The sequence below is a fragment of the Scyliorhinus torazame genome, chromosome 5 (genome assembly GCF_047496885.1).
Source record: "Scyliorhinus torazame isolate Kashiwa2021f chromosome 5, sScyTor2.1, whole genome shotgun sequence".
In the NCBI taxonomy this organism is placed as follows: Eukaryota; Metazoa; Chordata; class Chondrichthyes; order Carcharhiniformes; family Scyliorhinidae; genus Scyliorhinus; species Scyliorhinus torazame.
The window spans coordinates 148,410,772-148,430,144 of NC_092711.1; the positions used below are offsets into that span (position 1 = coordinate 148,410,772).

The 19,373-nt window shown below is 47.7% G+C and overlaps 2 protein-coding genes across 2 annotated transcripts in view; both read left to right on the forward strand.

Annotated features, from left to right (window-relative positions):
• The first annotated feature begins 459 nt into the window (after positions 1 to 459).
• LOC140422016 (uncharacterized) lies at positions 460 to 6,404 on the forward strand. Its single transcript, XM_072506984.1, has 3 exons — positions 460 to 505; positions 3,018 to 4,313; positions 5,275 to 6,404. The coding sequence occupies exon 2, from the start codon at positions 3,360 to 3,362 to the stop codon at positions 4,311 to 4,313; it is 954 nt and encodes a 317-aa protein (XP_072363085.1). The 5' UTR covers positions 460 to 505; positions 3,018 to 3,359; the 3' UTR covers positions 5,275 to 6,404.
• Positions 6,405 to 17,053: 10,649 nt separating this feature from the next.
• The window catches only part of LOC140417962 (uncharacterized), a gene marked incomplete at its 5' end in the record, with an annotated part of 142,429 nt that continues 140,109 nt past the window's right edge, over positions 17,054 to 19,373 (forward strand). Inside the window, one exon of the mRNA XM_072501394.1 lies at positions 17,054 to 18,123. Within this exon, the coding sequence (XP_072357495.1) occupies positions 17,054 to 18,123 (1,070 nt within the window). The remainder of the gene's footprint in view (positions 18,124 to 19,373) is intronic.

Consider the following 19,373-nt stretch of genomic DNA (forward strand, 5'->3'; position numbering starts at 1 on the left):
ACCCATGCTCTCCTCACTATTGATTTTAACACTAATTTATCCTTCTGTCCTCCTGCTTTTCCCCAAGTCTCCTCCCGTGAAGATGCTGACTCTCGGATTCAGTTTCACTCTCACCTATTGCCTTCCCCAGATGCTAAGGGCGAACGACACAATCAATCCCCGTGACTACCAACATGAACTTTGTGTCAGGGTGAGGTCACTGCACCTCCTCCATTTTTCATCCCAGTCCCAGGAGTTTGGACAGTGTCGGCCGCAGCTCCCACAATCCCCCGCGCGGGTGAACCCGCTCTATCCGCCGCACGGGCGGGTGATCAGGTACTGCGCATGTCCAAGAGTGAGGGGTAGCTGCGCATGTGTGGAGGAAAGCCCGCCCTCTGACCTGCCTGCTGAGGTATTGGCCAATGGAAAAGTGGGAGGACCGGAAGGACTCTGGTCCTCCAGCCAATCAGAAGGCAGACGTGTTAATGAAGACACAGGCTGAAACTTCTTCCTGTCTCCAACATCTGTGAGTAAAACACTTTCTTTTCTCTCTCTTTTCATTTATTTTCTCGTTCTGACCTTCAATTGGTGACTTGCAGCAGCTGAACGGAAAGGAAGTGAATCAAGGGAGGGTGCAGACTCTGCAAAGCTTGGCCCAGGTCTCTCTCTCTCTCTCTCTCTCAAAGACATTGACATCCTTTGCTCCCTCAGCTTGACACATTTATTTGTTTGGCTAAAAGGGTGGTCTCTTTCCTAATGTTCACAATTAAAAGGGTTGTTCCCCAGAGTTCTCCCTGTGTCTACGCGGGTTTCCTCCAGGTGCTCCGGCTTCCTCCCACAAGTCCTGAAAGACATACTGTCTGATAATTTGGACATTCTGAATTTTCCCTCTGTGTACCGGAACAGCACGGTAGCATAGTGGTTGGCACAATTGCTTCACAGCTCCAGGGTCCCAGGTTCGATTCCCGGCTTGGGTCACTGTCTGTGCGGAGTCTGCATGTTCTCCCGTGTGTGCATGGGTTTCCTCCGGGTGCTCCGGATAACAGGCGCCGGAATGTGGCGACTCGGGGCTTTTCACAATAATTTCATTGCAGTGTTAATGTAAGCCTACTTGTGACAATAAAGATTATTATTATTATTAGAGTTGGCTAAAATTTAAATGGACGGTAAATAAATGTCGGACAGAGATATGTCTAGTGTTTTTACATGGTACAGATTAGATATATTATGAAAACAAATTACTGTGAAGGCTGGAATCTTAAACAAAAACAGAAAATACTGGACAATCTCAGAAGGTCTGACGGCATCTGTGGAGAGAAAAGGGAACTAATGTTTCGAGTCTGCATGACTCTTTGTGACAGTTAGAGAGAACTGGAAATGGGGTCAGATTTGTACTGTAGTGGGGGAGGGGTGGAATGGAGCGGTGGGGCTGGATAGGGGCCAGCAATAGGTGGAGATATAGACAAAGATGTCGAGAACAGAAGATAAAAGGAATGCAAATGGTGGTAATTCAGGCTAAGAAGGGTGCTGATAGTGGAGATGCCAGTGTTGGACTGAGGTGAGCACAGTAAGAAGTCTTACAACATCAGGTTAAAGTCCATCATGTTTGTTTCAAGCACAAACACTAGCTTTTGGAGCACTGCTCCTTCCACAGGTGAGTGCTGATAGTGATACATAAAAAGGTTAGAATGTGCAAATGGCAGAATAAAGGTGAGCAGTGTGTCACGGGCAACTTGAAATAATTCGAATGGGGGGAGGGGAGGAAAATAATGGGGAGGGAAAAAACGATCAATGGAAGAAATGAAAATAAAAATGGGGTAAAGGTGGTGGAGAGTCTGAGGTTGTTGAACTCAATGTTAAGTCCGGAAGGGTGTAACATGCTGAATCGGAAGATGAGGTGCTGTTCCTCCAGTTTGCGCTGGGCTTCACCTGAACATTGCAGCAGGCCAAGGACGGACATGCGGACTGAGAGCAGGGCGGTGAGTTGAAATGGCAAGCGACAGGAAGGTCTGGGAACTGCTTGCGGATGGACTGGAGGTGTTCTGCAAAGCCTGGAAAAATATATTCATTTTGCTTCCGGTTTGCACCCCTCTATCACCTCCACATGGTCTGTCTCCGACACTTCCCTTTACTTCCTTGACCTTTCTATTTCAATTTCTGAGATAGACTGTCCACTAATACCAATTAAAGACTTACGACTCCCACAGCTACGTCAACTACAGCTCTTCACACCCCACATCCTGTAAGGGCTCCATCCCATTCTCTCAGTTCCTTCACCTCCGTCGCATCTGTTCCGATGATGCCACTTTCCAAAACGGTGCTGCTGACGTGTCTTTATTCTCCCTTAACCGTGGCTTCCCACCCACTGTGGTCGACGGGGCTCTCAACCGTATCCGACCCATCTCCCACACCTCTGCCCTCCCCCTCGCTCCTCTCTCCCAGAACCAGAATAGATCCCCACTGTCCTCACTTTTCACCCCACCAGCCTCCGCATTGAAGAAATCATCCTCCGCCAGTTCTGCCAACCCCAGCATGATTCCACCAGCAAACCCATCTTCCCCTCACTTCCCCGGTCAGCATTTGGAATTCTCTACCCCAGTGGACTGTGGAACATCAGTCATCAAGTATTTTCAAATCAGAGATTGATAACGTTTCAAGGGAGTGAAGATATCGAGGGATATGGGGGACTGTGCGGGAAAATGCTGCTGAGGTAGATCGGCCAATGCTGTCATTGAATGGTTGAGCAGGTTTGGTGGACCGAATGGCTGACTGCAGCTCAGATTTGTTCTGGTCTTTGTGTCCAGGACAGGAAGCAGTGAGCATGGATCTGTCAATCAGCCTGAATCGGCACCTTCAGGAGAATTGGGAGGGTGAATATTAGATACAGCAGAGTGAGAATGGAGGGAGAGTGTGTGGGACGGAGATTTACAGATGTTGCGGAATGCAAGAGGAAAGAATGTTCCAGAGAAACTAGAATTTTCTGTTCTGAATTTCTATCCTGTACTGACAGTGATGTATTTTGTAAATTGTTTTAACAGGAGATTCGAAGAGGACGAATTACAGACAGAAATCTAATACATGTCGTCTGGATCTGACAGTCCCTCAATTCCTTGGGACTTGAATATCATTGGCCTTCGAATCTAGAAGGAGAAATGTTTGTCTCATCTGTCAGCTTCAAAGATTTTAAACACCATTGTGACTGGAAAAACACCCGAGTGAGAGTGTTCCAGAGCACTGACTGTGGAAAGAGCTTTAACCAGTTACACAGCCTGAAAAAACATCACACCATTCACAGCGGGGAGAGACTGTACACGTGTTCTGTGTGTGGACGAAGCCTCAACTGATTGTCCGAACTGGACAGACACGAGGAGACCCAAAACATGGAGAAACCATGGACATGTGAGGACTGTGGGAAGGGATTCATAGCTCCGTCTGTGCTGGAAATTCATCGGCGCATTCACACTGGGGAAAGGCCGTTCACCTGCTCTCAGTGTGGAAAAGGATTCACTCAATTATCTGACCTGCAGAAACACGAGCGAGTTCACACTGGGGAGAGGCCGTTCACCTGTTCTCAGTGTGGGAAGAGATTCACTCGGTTATCCAGCCTGCAGACACACCAGAGAGTTCACACTGGGGAGAGGCCATTCACTTGCTCTCAGTGTGAAAAGGGATTCAGTCATTCATCTACCCTGCAGGCACACCAGAGAGTTCACACTGGGGAGAAGCCATTCACCTGTTCCCAGTGTGGGAAGGGATTCACTCAGTTATCCCAACTGCGTGCACACCAGCGAGTTCATACTGGAGAGAAACCTTTCATCTGCTCTCAGTGTGGGAAGGGATTCACTCACTTATGGAACCTGCGGACACACCAGCGAATTCATACTGCGGAGAAACCGTTCGCCTGCTCTCAGTGTGGGAATGGATTCAGACATTCATCCGCCCTGCAGAATCATCTGCAAGTTCACACTGGGGAGAGGCCATTCACCTGCTCTCAGTGTGGGACGGGATTCGCTCGGTTATCCAGTTTGCGGACACACCAGCGAGTTCACACTGGGGAGAGGCCATTTGCCTGCTATCAGTGTGGGAAGGGATTCACTCGATTATCCCACCTGCAGAGCCACCAGCGAGTTCACACTGGAGAGAGGCCATTCATCTGCTCTCAGTGTAGGAAGGGATTCACTCAGTCATCCAGCCTGAAGTCACACCAGCGGGTTCACACTGGAGAGAGGCCATTCACCTGCTATCGGTGTGGGAAGAGATTTGCTTGGTTATCCAACCTGCGGACACACCAGCGAGTTCACACTGGAGAGAGGCCGTTCACCTGCTCTGAGTAGGTGAGATATTCAGTGATCCATCCCAACTATGGAGACACCGCCGAGTTCTCACTGGAGAGAGGCCGTTCATCTGCTCTCAGTGTAGGAGAGATTTTGTGTTTCATCGCACATGCTCACACCCCAAGTTCACAATTGATTACAGGGGTAGGATTCCGCTGTTTTGCTCTCAATTGCATCCAGGACAGCATTTTGTTAATTCTGTCAGTTCAATAGGGATGGGCGGAGGGTTTCGTCCTGCTGGACTGGTTGGTCTCACAAATTTGCCTCCAGTGGCTGATGATCATTGAGCCACGTTGTGAATTCCTGGCTTCAGCTTTCACGAGGATCTCAGAGCGAAAGGGTGTTTGGTGGTTGGAAGATATTTAGTTCCCATTTCTGTTTGGAACCTCTGAAAGCATGCCACGTTGCCATTAAGATGGGCTATGGTGGTTACATGGTTCCTTTGTTTAATTATCCACATGTTTTTCACAAAGGAAACTGGCGAGGTTTGAAAGGCAAGTTGTCTGTGGTAGATTGGGACATTTCAACAATAGATATGACAATAGACAGGCAATCACTAATTTTTAAGGTATTATTACATGTTGACATCAAATGTAGACTCCTTTAAGGAACAAAAAGCCACAGGAAAAGTGATGCAACTGTGCCTAACGAGAAAATTTAAGGATTCCATTAGATCAAAGGAAGAGGCTCATAAAGAGGCCAAAATAGCCGTACGCCTGTGGATTGGGAATTGATTTAGAATTCAGCAAAGGAGGACCAAGAAACTGATAAAGAGAAAATAGAATATGAGAGCAAACTGATGAGAAACATAAAAACCAACAGGAAAAGCACCTATAGGAATGTGAAAAGGAAAGGATTAGCAAAGACCAATGTGGGTCCATTCCAGACAGAGACAGGAGAGTTTATAATGGGGAATAAGGAAATGTCAGAGAAACTAAACAATGTGTATCTGTCTTCACAGAGGAAGACACAGAAATCGTCCCAAAAACACGAGAGAACCAAGGGAACTAGTGAGCACGAGGAACTGGGTGTGGTCAGTTAATCCTTGTTCCACTTTTCTTCAATATTCTCTTGGCTGCCTGGGCGTGGCAGTGGTCACTTGATTGGCTCGGGCAGGGCAGGAATAACTGTGTTTATTGGGTCAGGCGGAGGGTCTGTTGGGTGGTGGAGTGAGTTTCCCTCCCTGAGTTGTCCCCTTTGGAGGCCCCTGGTCTGCTCCTCCTCTGGTCCTCCTCCACAGCCTGTATGGCAACTGCTCGAGGCAAGACCATTAGAAACTACAGAGAGTCGTGAACACAGCCCAGTCCATCACGTGAACCCGCCTCCCAACCACTGACTCTGTCTACACCTCCCACTGCCTTGGGAAAGCAGGCAGCAGAATCAAAGACCTCTCCTACCTGGGTTATTCTCTCTTCTAACCTCTTCTATCGGGCATGAGATACAAAAGTCTGAGAACACGCACTAACAGATAAAAAACAGCTTCTTCCCCGCTGTCACCAGACTCCTGAATAACTCTCTTATGGACTGAACTGATCTCTTCACACACCTTCTCCACTGAGTAGTACTGCATTCCATATGCTTCACCCGATTCCTGTGTCTATGTATTTACATTGTGTATTTATCTATGTCCTATGTTTTGTTTTTCATGGATGGAACGATTTGTATGGACTGTACGCAGAACAATACTTTTCACTGTACCTCAGTGCACGTAACAATAAAACCAATCAATCAAATCATCAATCAATCCTCTCTGGATAGGTTCCACTGGGGAGGTAGTAACCTGTGGGTTGGAGGGTTTGAGTGAGAGTTTGAGTGTTGTGGATCAATGATGTTGGAGCCCTCATTGAGTCTGAGGGTGAGGCTGAGGGGGGGGGATAGGCACCCTGCTCCAAGTGGGATTATATAGTGACTTCCTGAATGCCCTCCTTGTTGAAGCAGGGTCTCCCGTGGGGTGGCAGTGTTTTGACGCCAATGAGGCTACGTAGCTCTGCCCCGAGTATCCTTTTTATGACGGTGCACGGTGCAACGTTCTTTCATTGGGCTGATGTTGAATCTTGATATTGTCATGTGAATAAAGAACATTAGACTTTGTTTCATAAACATAGTTATTTATTACTAAGACTACACAAACAAATTACAAAAATGTCTAGGATTAATACAGTTGGAAATAATGGTCTAACACTAACTTACACTAAGATACTACAGAGCTACTCTAATATGCGACTGCTGCAAACTCCTCACCAACACCTTCTCCTGGAACCCATGGTGTCCGGGTCATGTGTCTGCATACTCATACCACCTGATGGTCGTATGTTGGAACTACAACAGTTATACATATATTATTATTTACGTACAGATGATAATATAGATGACAATCTACTTATCATCACATACGATGCTGGTTCTTGTCTGGCATCCTTTGGCCAATCCTGGTGTTCCTCTCTTTTGGAGTTACTTTTCCTTGAGGAGATAGCGTGCTGATGTAGGCCCCGATTTGGTACATTGTATCTCGGGGGTTTCCTTTGCCGTGAGCGGGGATTGAGGATCGCACTCCTCCCGTGATGCTGAGTTGTTGGGTGTCTTGACGAATTTTCCTCTCGTGGGTGGAATCTCCTTGGTGGAGGACGGCGTGAATCTTCTTGTGTGCGCTGCCCTCGGATGTGGTGAGAGAGGAGTGAGGTTGGGTGTCCTGGCACAGTGTGACTATCCTTGCTTTCCTGACTCCTGTGTACGAGGGTGTACAGGGCTGGGCCAGGTCTTGTACTGTGGTCACTTTCCTGTTGCCCCCTTTTGCTTAGGAGGTTCCTTCTTGGGCGGGGTGTCCTGAGAGGCTGAGTGATGTTTTGAATGAGCAGCTTTTTCCCTTTTTGTCTTGTGGTGAGGGGCGTACGTCAGGGGACCGTGTGCTCAGGGCTGTATTCTGGTCCCTGTTATCCTGAGATCCTCTGCTTTTGGTAGTACTTTTTAAAGTCCTGTTATTGTTAGTCTCTTGGAAGCTGCATCGATTAGAATTTGAACCAATTGTGTGAATATTTGCTGGTCTTCTCTGTGTAATTGTGTTGAGTGATGATTGTTCTGTGCTGTTCCGGTGTTGGGGCTTTATTGCGTCCTTTTAGGATGAGTGTCCTTGTTGATTTTTTTCCTGAAATTTAAGTATGTTATTTTGGGGTTGAAGAATCGTTGACCGTTTCCTGTAACGGTAGACAGGTCTTGTACCCGAGAAGGGGACATAAGGATGTGTTATTGATGCCTCTGGTGTGACTGGACCTGGGGGTTCAGTGTGTTCTGATGCCCGCCCGAACATGACGCCGTGATCTTATTCTGGTGGGTGGTGCGAGCACTCGCTACGTGGGAAGGTGTGCACCATGTTTTCATGGCCTTTTCCTCCTCTCCCTTGTTCTCCAGTATATCCATTGGTACATACGGATGCACCAAGCTTAATGATTATACTGACCCATCTGTATTGTCGTCCTCCTGTCCTCTCCTGTACTTCTGTATTGCTGAGAAATTTATGCTGTGCTGCACCAATCCTGAGCTTTTGTTGGATATATATAAATACAAAAACCTGCAAATGGCTAAAACATTGGCTCTTGTTCCTCCCAGACTAACTCACTCTCCGTGTCTTCCCCCATCGTGGAAGTCTCACTGCTGGAAAGATGGATCTCCCGCAACAGTAAACCTCCCTCTGAAGGAACATTCCATTAGACTTCGGATTCTGGACACATGGAAAACCATGACTTGGATTTTATTGTGGTCATTCCTGGAACCCTCTTCCTTTTTCCTCATCCCCCGTTTATTGTACGAATGCAAAAGTGGGTGGGTGTTGGGAAACCCCTCTCACCTAGTGTGTGTAGAAATAAACCAACCTCTTTATTTCATCTTACCTTGAGTTTGCTGTGCAAGGTATTCACAGAGAATTGAAACATTCTCCTTGGGAAAAATGGGCGAGGCCCCAGCACCGATCCTCTGACCGGAGAGGGGCTCGCAACCACGGACGTAAAACGCATGGCCTCCACAAAATAAATGGCCAGAGAATTGACGGGTCCTAAGCCGCGCATGTGCATGGCGATGACCTGCAGCAGTCGCCCTGTACAACATGGTGCCGGCCGCGCGCGGACCTGACCTACCAGATAGTGCTCCCCTGGACCTTGCCTGGGCCACCAGTTCCCCATGCCCTCGCTGAAGTGCCCCCCCCCCCCCCCCCCCCCCCCACTGTGGAGCCGCTGGACACAGTTTGCCACCATGCGGCTTCTCACACAGCTGGGACCACACGTCAACTATGCGGTCGGGAACTCGGCCCATCGGGGGTGGAGCAGCGGGGGAGGGCCTTTAGCTAACATCCTGAGGCCGTCCTAATGGCATGCGCCGTACTCCTCGATGACGCCGTTTTGGAGGGTGCGGAGCGTCCAAAAACAGGTGCCAACCCCCCCCCCCCCCCCCGATTTGGTTGGAAAAAGGAATTCTCTGCCTGATCGTTGAACCCCCGGCGGGGGTGAATGGGGTGTTTAGGGACTTCTATAGCAAGCTGTATGAGTCGGAATCCCCAGCCGGGGTAGAGGTGGTTTTTAGAGGGGTTGGAGTTCCCGAAGGTGGATGAAGAGCTGTTGGAGGCCCTGGGGGGCCCAATTGGACTGGTAGAAGCGGTGGAGGAGCTTGAAGCGATGCAATCGGGCAAGGCCCCAGGTCCGGATGGGTTGTTAGAAATTCTCGGGGGTATTGGGACTGCTGCTAGTAAGGGACTCGAACAAGGCAAGGGAGCTGGAAGTGCTCTTCCCCTGACGTTGTCGCAGTCTTCGATCTCCCTCATTTTGAAGCGTAAAAAGGACCCGGAACAATGTGAGTCATACAAACCGATCTCCCTGCTAAATGTGCATGCCAAACTATTGGCTAAGATCTTGGCCTTGAGAATAGAGCATTGTGTCCCAGGGTGCCAGGGGAGGACCAGACGGGGTTTGTGAAGGGGAGGCATCTAGCGGCCGACATCAGGAGGCTACTCAATGATACCTCCAGAGGGACGAGAGGTAGAGGTGGTGGTTGCCATGGATGCCGAGAAGGCCTTTGATCGAGTGGAGTGGGATTATTTGTGGGAGGTCCTGGGGCGGCTTGGATTATTTGTGGACTGGGTCTGGTTGTTATACCAGGCACCGGTGGCATTTATACAGACAAACCGGGCGAGTTCAGATTTTTTCAGGCTGCATGGGGGGACTGCCCTGGCTATAGAACCGTTGGCAACGGCACTGAGAGCGGCAGGGGTCTTGCAGGGGATAGTGGACATTATATAAGAGACCATCCTTTTAGCCAGACAAATAAATGTGTCAAGCTGAGGGAGCAAAGGGTGTCAATGTGTTTAAGAGAGAGAGAGAGACCTGGGCCAAGCTTTCCAGGGTCTGCACCCTCCCTGGATTCACTTCCTTTCCCTTCAGTTGAGGAAAGAAATGGAAAGGGGGAGATAAGAAAGTGATTTCCTCACAGATGTTGGAGACAGGAGGAAAGCTCTTTCTCGCTCGCGCTGATTGGTCAATACCTCAGCAGGAAGGTCAGGGGGTGGGTTTTCCCTCACACATGCGCAACCGCTCCTCTCTCTTGGACATGCGCAGTCCCGGGCCGGGGGGAAGATCACCGAGAGGCTTCTCGCTCTGGCCGGAGTTGTCAGCCGGTTGCCTGGAAACCTTGTCTCGGGGAGTGGGGCGGAGCTGATGTATCCGCCCGCCGGGCCTCCGCACTGGAACCGTGAGACGTCACCGCGGATGCCAATGCGTGCACCGGAAGGTTGCTGACCAATGGGAAGAGTTGGTGAGCCGGAAGGACTCTCTTCCACCATCCAATCAGCTCCCCCGTTGGCTGAATGCGGAAGCAAAACTGGGGCCTCGCACAGACTGAAAACTCCTGTCTCCAACATCTGTGAGTAAAACACTTTCTTTTCTTCCCCTTTCCATTTCTTTTCTCATTCTGACCTTCAATTGGTCACTTGCAGCAACTGAAGGGAAAGGAAGTGAATCCAGGGAGGGTGCAGACTCTGGAAAGGTCCAGGCCTCTCTCTGTCTCGTAAAGACATTGACATTCCTTTGCTCCCTCAGCTTGACACATTTATCTGTTCACAATTAATCAGTGGTTTCTCCAGGCGATTGCTGACATTTAAGAAGACAGTAAATTAATGTCGGACAGAGACATGTCTCATGTTATATGGTACAGATTAGATATATTATTTATGGTTCTCTATTAAAGTACATTTATTATTAGTTCTAACCTTGTAATATTGTACTGTCGCTATCATAGATTATCATAGAATTTACAGTGTAGAAGGAGGCCATTCGGCCCATCGAGTCTGCACCCTACCCAAGGTCAACACCTCCACCCTATCCAGGCCAATCCACCTAACCTGTTATTATTATTAGTCTCTGGATTTCTCTTCCACAGGGGCCAGTGGGGCGTGGGGGTCATTGAATATATTCATGCATGAGTTGGACAGATTTTGAATAAATTGTTATTTTTTAAAATCATGTTTTAAACAATGAATGCAACAGAGTAACAGAAAAAGTGGTGGGAAATGGGCACAAAGCGGAACAAGAGATATTGCCAACATAAATACAAGCAGCATATTGCAGAATTATTTTGGAACAGGATGTTTGAGGGCCCAGAGCCTCGAGATGAAATGCCAGATTAATTGAACAACCAATTAACAGGTTAAAATAGTGAATGGGGAAAGAAGGTAAGATTATATAAAAACGGAGGATAACAATTCAGTTTATAAACCCAAAAATATTGCAAACAGACTAACGGCTTAATCAAATTAAAATGAATAACACAACATAGATGACATAGAACTCCTATAGTGCAAAAGGCCATTCACCCCTCAAGTCTGCAGTGAGCCTCAGAAAGAGCATTTCACTGAAGCCCACTCCCCATTCTATCCTCGTAACCCGGTGCATTGATCATGGTCAACCCACCTAACATACACATCTTGGACAATATGGGCAATTTAGCGTGACCAATCCACTTTAGCTGCACATCTTTGGACAGTGGGAGGAAACCAGAGCACCCGGAGCAAACACACATAGACACGAGGAGAATATGCAAACTCCACACAGACAGCCACCCAAGGCTGGAATTGAACCTGGGTCCCTGGCGCTGAGATAGCAGTACTAACCACTGTGCCCTACTCCCAGCCTAAGTTAAATTGAATTCACTCTTGGAAAGCCCAGGAGGAGCAAGTCAGTCAAATTGGAGCCTATGTATTTGAGATGGGAGTCCCGTACTTGACCCAATGCATCAGACTCAGAATGAATTACAGACATTAAAAATTGCATGGAAATGCATTCCATAATCAGCCTATGCCAGTTTTTAATAGAGGGAGAACTGACTGGTCTGCTTCCGAATGAGCCTGATGAATGTTAGTCCATCCTCACCCAATCCATAAGACGAGAGCCCAATTGACGAAGCCTGATTTTCAGGAGACCATACCCTCCCTTAGCGATTGGAGCTTAACAAACTTGAGGCGAGGTTTCTTTTTGTTCCAGGTAGAGTTATAGATGTTTACAGCATGGAGCCAGGCCCTTCGGCCCAGCTAGTCCATGCCGCCCAATTTCTATCGCTAAGCTAGTCCCACCTGCCAGCATTTGGCCCATATCCCTCTCTACCCACCCTGCCCATGTAACTGTCTAACTGCTTTTTAAAGGACAAATTGTACCTTCCTCTACCACTGCCTCTGGCAGCCCATTCCAGATGTTCACCATCCTCTGTGTGAAGAAATTTCCCCTCTGGTCTCTTTTTTTTGTATCTCTCTCCTCTCACCTTAAACCTATGCCCTCTAGTTCTAGACTCTTCTACGTCAGGGAAAAAATGTTGGCTATCTTCCTTATCAATGCACCTCATTATTTTCTAGACCTCTATAAGATCACACCTAAGCCTCCTACGCTCAGGGAAAAAAAGTCCCAGCCTATCCAGCCTCTCCTTATAACTCAGATCATCAAGTCCTGGCAGCATCCTTGTAAATCTCTTCTGCGCCCTTTCTCATTGAACAATATTCTTCCTATAATAGGGTGACCAGAACTGAACACTGTATTCCATGTGTGGTCTTACCAATGTCTTGTCCAACTTCAACAAGACATCCCAACTCCTGTATTCAATATTCTAACCAATAAAACCGAGCATACTGAATGCCTTCTTCACCATCCTGTCCACCTGCGACTCCACCTACAAGGAGCTATAAACCTGTACTCTTAGATCTCTTTGTTCTGTAACTCTCCCCAACTCCCACCCATTAACTGAGTAGGCCCTGCCCTGATTTAATTAATTCCCCTAACGACTCTGGTTGACAGCAGCATAGGCAGCATCTGCAGAGGGTACAACAATCTGGGCAACACATTCACTTTAATGAAGGCGATCCTCCCTCACCATGAAATCGGAAGAGCCGACCACTGGGCAAGGACCCACCTAATAGTCACCATCAGCTTTGGAAAGTTGGCCCCATATAGCAGTCTCAACGAGGAGCCATTGACATTCCCAGGTTTTTAAATGGCATGGTGTGGGGGGGGGGGGGGGGGACATCTGAAGGGGAAGTTAGCAAGAGGAGGGGGCTTACCCCTCAACCTCTCCCCACCGGCATGGCCTCAGACTCAGTAAAATTGATCTCGATACGAGAGAGGATACTAAATCTATCCAATAATGTCCGGGCCTGAAACACTGGGATCGACACAAACAGCAGCCCGTCATCTGCACACAGCATGATCTTGTGCTGCCTCACCCCACCCCCCAATCCAGATATCAGAGGATCAAATCTAATATCCTCCGGCAAGGGCTCAGTGGCCAACTGTTGCTAACTTTTGCCTTAGTTTGTTTGTTGTTTTATCACCTTTGCTCTTGAGTCGCCAGGTATCTTTCTGATACCGCCACGTGGTTCAAGTCCGAGTAATGATCAATAATCCAATACACCGCTTAGTAAGATTTAAATCAAAGCACATTTATTATACACAGTAATCACTACTCGTGCATAAATTCTACGTCTAAGCTACTTCTACCACTAACAGGCCTATACTTAACTTGGAACTGGCCCACCAGGTCAGGGAAACGAATGGCCTTTCGTTCGGGTTCTGAGCCTGCGGGATTCGAAGTTGGTACAGATTGGTAGCTAGGAGCACCTATCTCATAGCGAGCGTTGAAGTAAGACTTACTAGTTTTCAGCGATGGCTGGACACCCGGTCACTGTCAAGGGTTGGTTCGCGTTGCTGAGTAACCCGGTCAAGAAGAGCGATTTGAACTTGGACTGTATTCTTATAGTCCCCAGGGGCTTCCTGCCTTTCGGGGCGGACCCTGTACCTGGTTCCAAGTGATTGGACTTTGTCCCAATCACTTGGTTCAATTTTCTCCAATGCTGGAGTGATTCCTTGATCGATGGGTGGTCTTGAGGTGGTCGCACACCTCCCTTTGTGTAGGCTTCTGCTGGCGCCACGGAGTCTGGGTTGGCTTTATGTTTCTAAATGTTGCTCATTGTTCCCGGGGATTGCTCATTAATATGCAGATGGCTGGTGTTTTGTTATGCTGATGGTTGCCGGTATCGATCTCGTCTGGCCTTTCCAGCCAGAGGTAAATATACACTCAACCCGCAGCTGCTTGTTTGTGTCCTGTTGGCTGACTTTCTCATCAGCCTTTGCCGTTCGGCATTTTAAATCGGGAGTTAGCCATTCTAAATCGGGAGTTAGCTATTTTAACTGGCTACACAACGCAAACAGCAAGGGAGACAGAGGGCAGCCCTGTCCCGTCCCTCTCTGAAGCTCAAACTTCGACACCCTTATACCATTGGTGAGCAGCGCCGCTGCCGGTCTGTGATGTAACAATTGAATCCACTCAATATAATCCTCACCCAACCCGAAGCCTCGCAGCGGATACACCAGATAATTCCACTCAACTCAAGGAAAAGCTTTCTCTCATCGAAGGAGATCACCAGCCCATCCAATGCATATTTCTGAAAAGCCTGAATCACATTCAGCTCCCTTCCAACATTGTTACTGGAAACTCTTCCCCGTATAAACCCAGTCTGGTCCTCCCGCACGATTGTCAGAAGGATGTCCTCCAGCCTTATCGCCAAAACATAAGATCGCAGTTTCAAGTCAACATTCAAAAGAGAGATTGGGTGAGGAGAGGCCCACTCCTCTGGGTCCTTGTCCACCTTCAGAATCAAAGAGATATTAACCTCATGAAGAGACGGTGGCAGTATCCCAGAGTCAAAAGAGTGACAATACATATCTACCAACGGGTCCAACAACAAATCCGCAAACCCCCGATAAAACCCCACAGCCATCTGGTCCCGGGGCTTTACCCGGCTGCAGCTCCTTCATGGCCTTTGACACCTCTTCCCTAGAAAGGGGAGCATTCAGATTTTCTGAGGCCTCCAGAAGCTTCAGGGAAGAGAACGACTGTTCCACACCCACCAACACATTACCAGACTGCTCAGACTTGTATAATCCTGCATAGAATTCCCCAAATCCCTGTTTATCTCCTCCGTCTTCATGACCCTTTTCCATCCCTTTGTCAAACGGACCAAGTATTTGCTCGGCTTATTCCCAAACTGGTACAATTTCGACCTCTCAAACTTTCAACTTTTCTCGGCCTGCTGAGTAAATAGGGAGTCCAAAGCCACTCTTGCTGCGTTAACCTCCTTCAGCAATAGCTTACTCGGGTCCTCCATATGATTCTCCTCCACCATCGCCAAACAAACCTCCAGACGCCGCTGGTTCTCCAGCATTCTGCACCTTTTATTAGCAGTGTGAGAAATGATCAGCCCCCGAGCATAAACTTTACACGTCTCCCACAAAATGGAGGGGGAAATACCAGGAGTCAAGTTAACCAAACTTTATTACTGACACAATATTAAAATAAATTTAACATCACACCAGAAAACAGCTGACAATTAGCCCTGAAACAATGCTAATCAATACAATGAATACAGTAACCCTTAACTGCTACCTTTATTCCCACTCAAACAACAAAAACACCATGTCAGCTCTCAATCCACCAGGAAACAAAGTTAGCCCTCAGAGATGTTCTTTGAGAAAGAGAGATCTTGTGTCACTGCTTTAAAGAAAAGATCTGAATCTTGTTAGTACCATGCAGAAAGTCTGGCTGTATTTCATCGGAAGCTGTTTCAGCTTGTTACAGCTCACCTTCTAATTCCACTCTGCTTGGAAAGAAACTGCTAATTTGGCTCCAGACATATCTTTTCAACTGAACTGGGATGCTTGACCTCTGCTCATATCTTCAACTCATTCTCAACTAAAACACTGCTTTCCTGCAAAACGCCTGATACCGTGGCTCCTCCCAGTACTGACATCATCTTACCAAGCTGAAACCTAATTAACTCCACAGGGAATCCCCTTCATCCAAACAACTTTCCATTAGCCCATGTTTTTTATGATGCTTTAATTGCACCTTTGGCACCAAAACTTAGTTGGCTTTCAAGCTAGGATTTCTTTTAGAAACATGACTGCAGCAGTCACACACACTAACTCAGGCTTTTAACCCTGACTGCGCCAAATACCCAGAATACAAAAACTCTGAAATTCCTACAGTCATCAAATTACAAGCCGAGGCCAACGGCCAAGGTTGCAGCGTGGGGGTGTTGGTGGTACCGGGAGTTTATCTACCAGAGGATTTAAGTGGCAGTTGAAGTCACCAACCACAAAAGCGTTCATTGAAGCTAACTCTGCAAAATCCTCAGTAATGAACTCCGGGGAGTAATTTGGGGATCCATAAAATTCATTATTGAAACAACATCTTAATTCACCGAACCTCTAATGATCACATATCCACCTTCTTTGTCCTTGATGCCGGTTTCAACCTTAAAAGTGATATTTTTATTAATAAGCATTTCCACACCCTTGCTACTTGACTGAATGGAGGCAGAAAACGTGCCCCACCCAAACCCGCCTCAATTGAAAGTGTTCCTCATCACCAGATGGGTTTCCTGCAATAAAGCTATGTCGACTTTCTCCTTAAGAAAGGAGAGGATCTTTTTCCTTCTGATTGGGTGATGGATGTCCCGTACATTCCCTGAGAAAATTTGCAGATTAACTGCTGCCATTAGTTAGGCGACAGTGAGAACAGGAACAGATTTTCACACCACAATCGGGCGTGCGCCATTACCCCCTCCTCCAACTCTCTTTACACCAGAGGCACCAAAGTTTCCCCAAACTGCTCCTTTCACAGATAAAAGCCCTGTCTGTACCAGAGTAGGATAAAGTCAACAACACATAAACCCTCCCATAATAACAAAAATACAAAAGAATCACCACCACAATAGACCCAAGGGGACATTCCTCAATAAGACTGAGGACCCGGAGGATTAACCCCACGGCCAGACTGTCGTTACCCTCAGGATACCTTCTCCAAAATGAGGAGAAGAAAAGTAACTTTTGTAAATTGTTTTTACAGGATATTAGAAGAGGAGGAATTACAGACAGAAATCTCAAACGTCACGTCTCAATCTGACTGAGTCTCTCAATTCCTTGGAACTGAGTATCACCGGACTTAGAATCTAGAAGGAGAAATGTTTGTCTTTTCTGTCGGCTTCAAAAGATCAGTGTGACTGGAAAAGCACCGAGACACACACACCCGAGTGAGAGTGTTCCAGAGCACTGACTGTGGAAAGAGCTTTAACCAGTTACACAGACTGAAAAAAAAATCACACCATTCACAGTCGGGAAAGACCGTACACGTGTTCTGTGTGTGGACGAGGCTTCAATTGATCGACAAACCTGGAGAGACAAGAGGACACCCCCACCCTGGAGAAATGTTGGAAATGTAGGGACGGTGGGAAGGGATTCAGGGTTCCATCTGCACTGGAAACTCATCGGCGCATTCACACTGGGGAGAGGCCGTTCACCTGCTCTGTGTGTGGGAAGGGATTCATTCAGTTATCCACCCTGCAGAGACACCAGCGAGTTCACAACGGGGAGAAGCCGTTCACCTGCTCTCAGTGTGAGAAGGGATTCACTCAATCATCCCACCTGCAGACACACCAGCGAGTTCACACTGGGGAGAGGCCATTCACCTGCTCTGTGTGTGGGAAGGGATTCACTACTTCATCAAGGCTGCAGAGACACCAGCGAGTTCACAACGTGGAGAGGCCATACACCTGCTCTGTGTGTGGGAAGGGATTCATTCAATCATCCGACCTGCGGAAACACCAGCGTGTTCACACCGGGGAGAGGCCGTTCACCTGCTCTGTGTGTGGGAAGGGATTCATTCAATCATCCGACCTGCGGAAACACCAGCGGGTTCACACCGGGGAGAGGCCGTTCATCTGCTCTGAGTGTGAGAAGGGATTCACTACTTTAAGGAGTCTGCGGATTCACCAGCTAGTACACACTGGGGAGAAGCCGTTCACCTGCTCTGAGTGTAAGAAGGGATTCAGTCAATCATCTGACCTGCTGACACACCAGCGAGTGCACACTGGGGAGAGGCCATTCATCTGCACTCAGTGTGAGAAGGGATTCGCTCAGTTATCTGCCCTGCAGTCACACCAGCGAGTTCACACTGGGGAGAGGCCGTTCACCTGCTCTCTGTGTGAGAAGGGATTCACTACTTCATCGAGCCTGCGGAGACACCAGCGAGTTCACACTGGGGAGAAGCCGTTCATCTGCTCTCAGTGTAAGAACGGATTCGCTCAGTTATCCGATCTGCAGAAACACCAGCGAGTTCACACTGGGGAGAGGCCGTTCATCTGCTCTCAGTGTAAGAACGGATTCGCTCAGTTATCCCACCTGCAGAGACACCAGCGAGTTCACACAGGGGAGAAGGTGTTAACCTGCTCTTAGTGAGAGAAAGGATTCAGATATCCAGACACCCTGCAGGAACACTAGCGAGTTCACACCCGGAAGAAGCCATTCACCTGCTCTGAGCAGGGGAGACATTCAATGATCCGTCCCAACTACGGAGACACGAGCGAGTTAATTATGGGGAGAGACCATTCATCTGCTCTCAATGTGGGGAGGGGTTTTGTGATTCATCACACCTATTGTGACTCCAACAAGTTCACAATAAATTACAGATGTTGGCTCCGTTGTTATTGTTTCTGCTCTCACTGACATCCAGGACTGCATTTTGTTCATTCTGACATCTGGTGAATGGTGATGATTGGAGGGTTTCTTTCTGCTGGACTGGCCGGTCTAACACCTCTGCCTCCAGTGGGCTGACTATTTTTGAGGCTCGTTGCGATTCACTGCAGTGGTCCTGTTTTTATTTTAAAGAAGGATCCTGTTTTGCAGGGCCTGGGTGTTTTTAGTCGCCAGAAGGTGAAATTGACAAAGGAATGTGTTTTGCAGTCTGGGCTAATGGACTGTGGTTTGACTGGGATAGTACTTGTGGAATTAATGTACTTTGCAGCCGTCAGGGATCATTTGTTTTCCAGCTTGGGGAGATGAGGTCATAGCTGGGTGGAACCAAGGAAGGCAGAAAGACATTTTAAAAATCTTTAGAGAGCAGTTTTTGGGGAAAGATTTGGAGGAGTTGAATTCTCGGTCCACAATTCTCCCACAGTGAGACAGATTGAGAGCTGTATCTTTCTTTTCCTGTTGTTTAATGAGAGATTCAGTAGTTGTGGTTAAATGGGTGATTGTAAGCTGTTGTTTTTGGGTGTGATGTTAAAATGTTTAATATTGTCGCCATAATAAAATTTTATTTTAAAAATAACCAAGCCCTATTTCTTCATGTGATCACTCCTGGAGCGAATCATTCTTTCCGCACAGTCTGACAAATAAACTGAAATATTGGGGTTTTGGTCCAGTATCTCAGCCACTGTTGGGGTCTGGTCTGGGATCGGAATAGTGACCGATGTAACAATTGGTTGGAGGCCCATTTCCCAGTCAGTCCTCCAGCGCCTACCTGACTCTGAATTAGTGCGACACACATGGCAGTTTCCCAACTGGGATGCAGACCCCGTTTTTCTCAGCTAAATTCAGCCCACAGCTCCATCTCCCGGCTGTCATTGATATGAGCAATAGAGACAGAAAGGTGCAGAGGAGCAAGTGGAAAGTCAAAACTTGTGGCTCGAAATCAATACTTCAA

Bases quoted from the DNA above. Each gene is read 5' to 3' on its own strand.
- LOC140422016 (XM_072506984.1), top strand. From the start codon at position 3,360: ATGGAGAAACCATGGACATGTGAGGACTGTGGGAAGGGATTCATAGCT.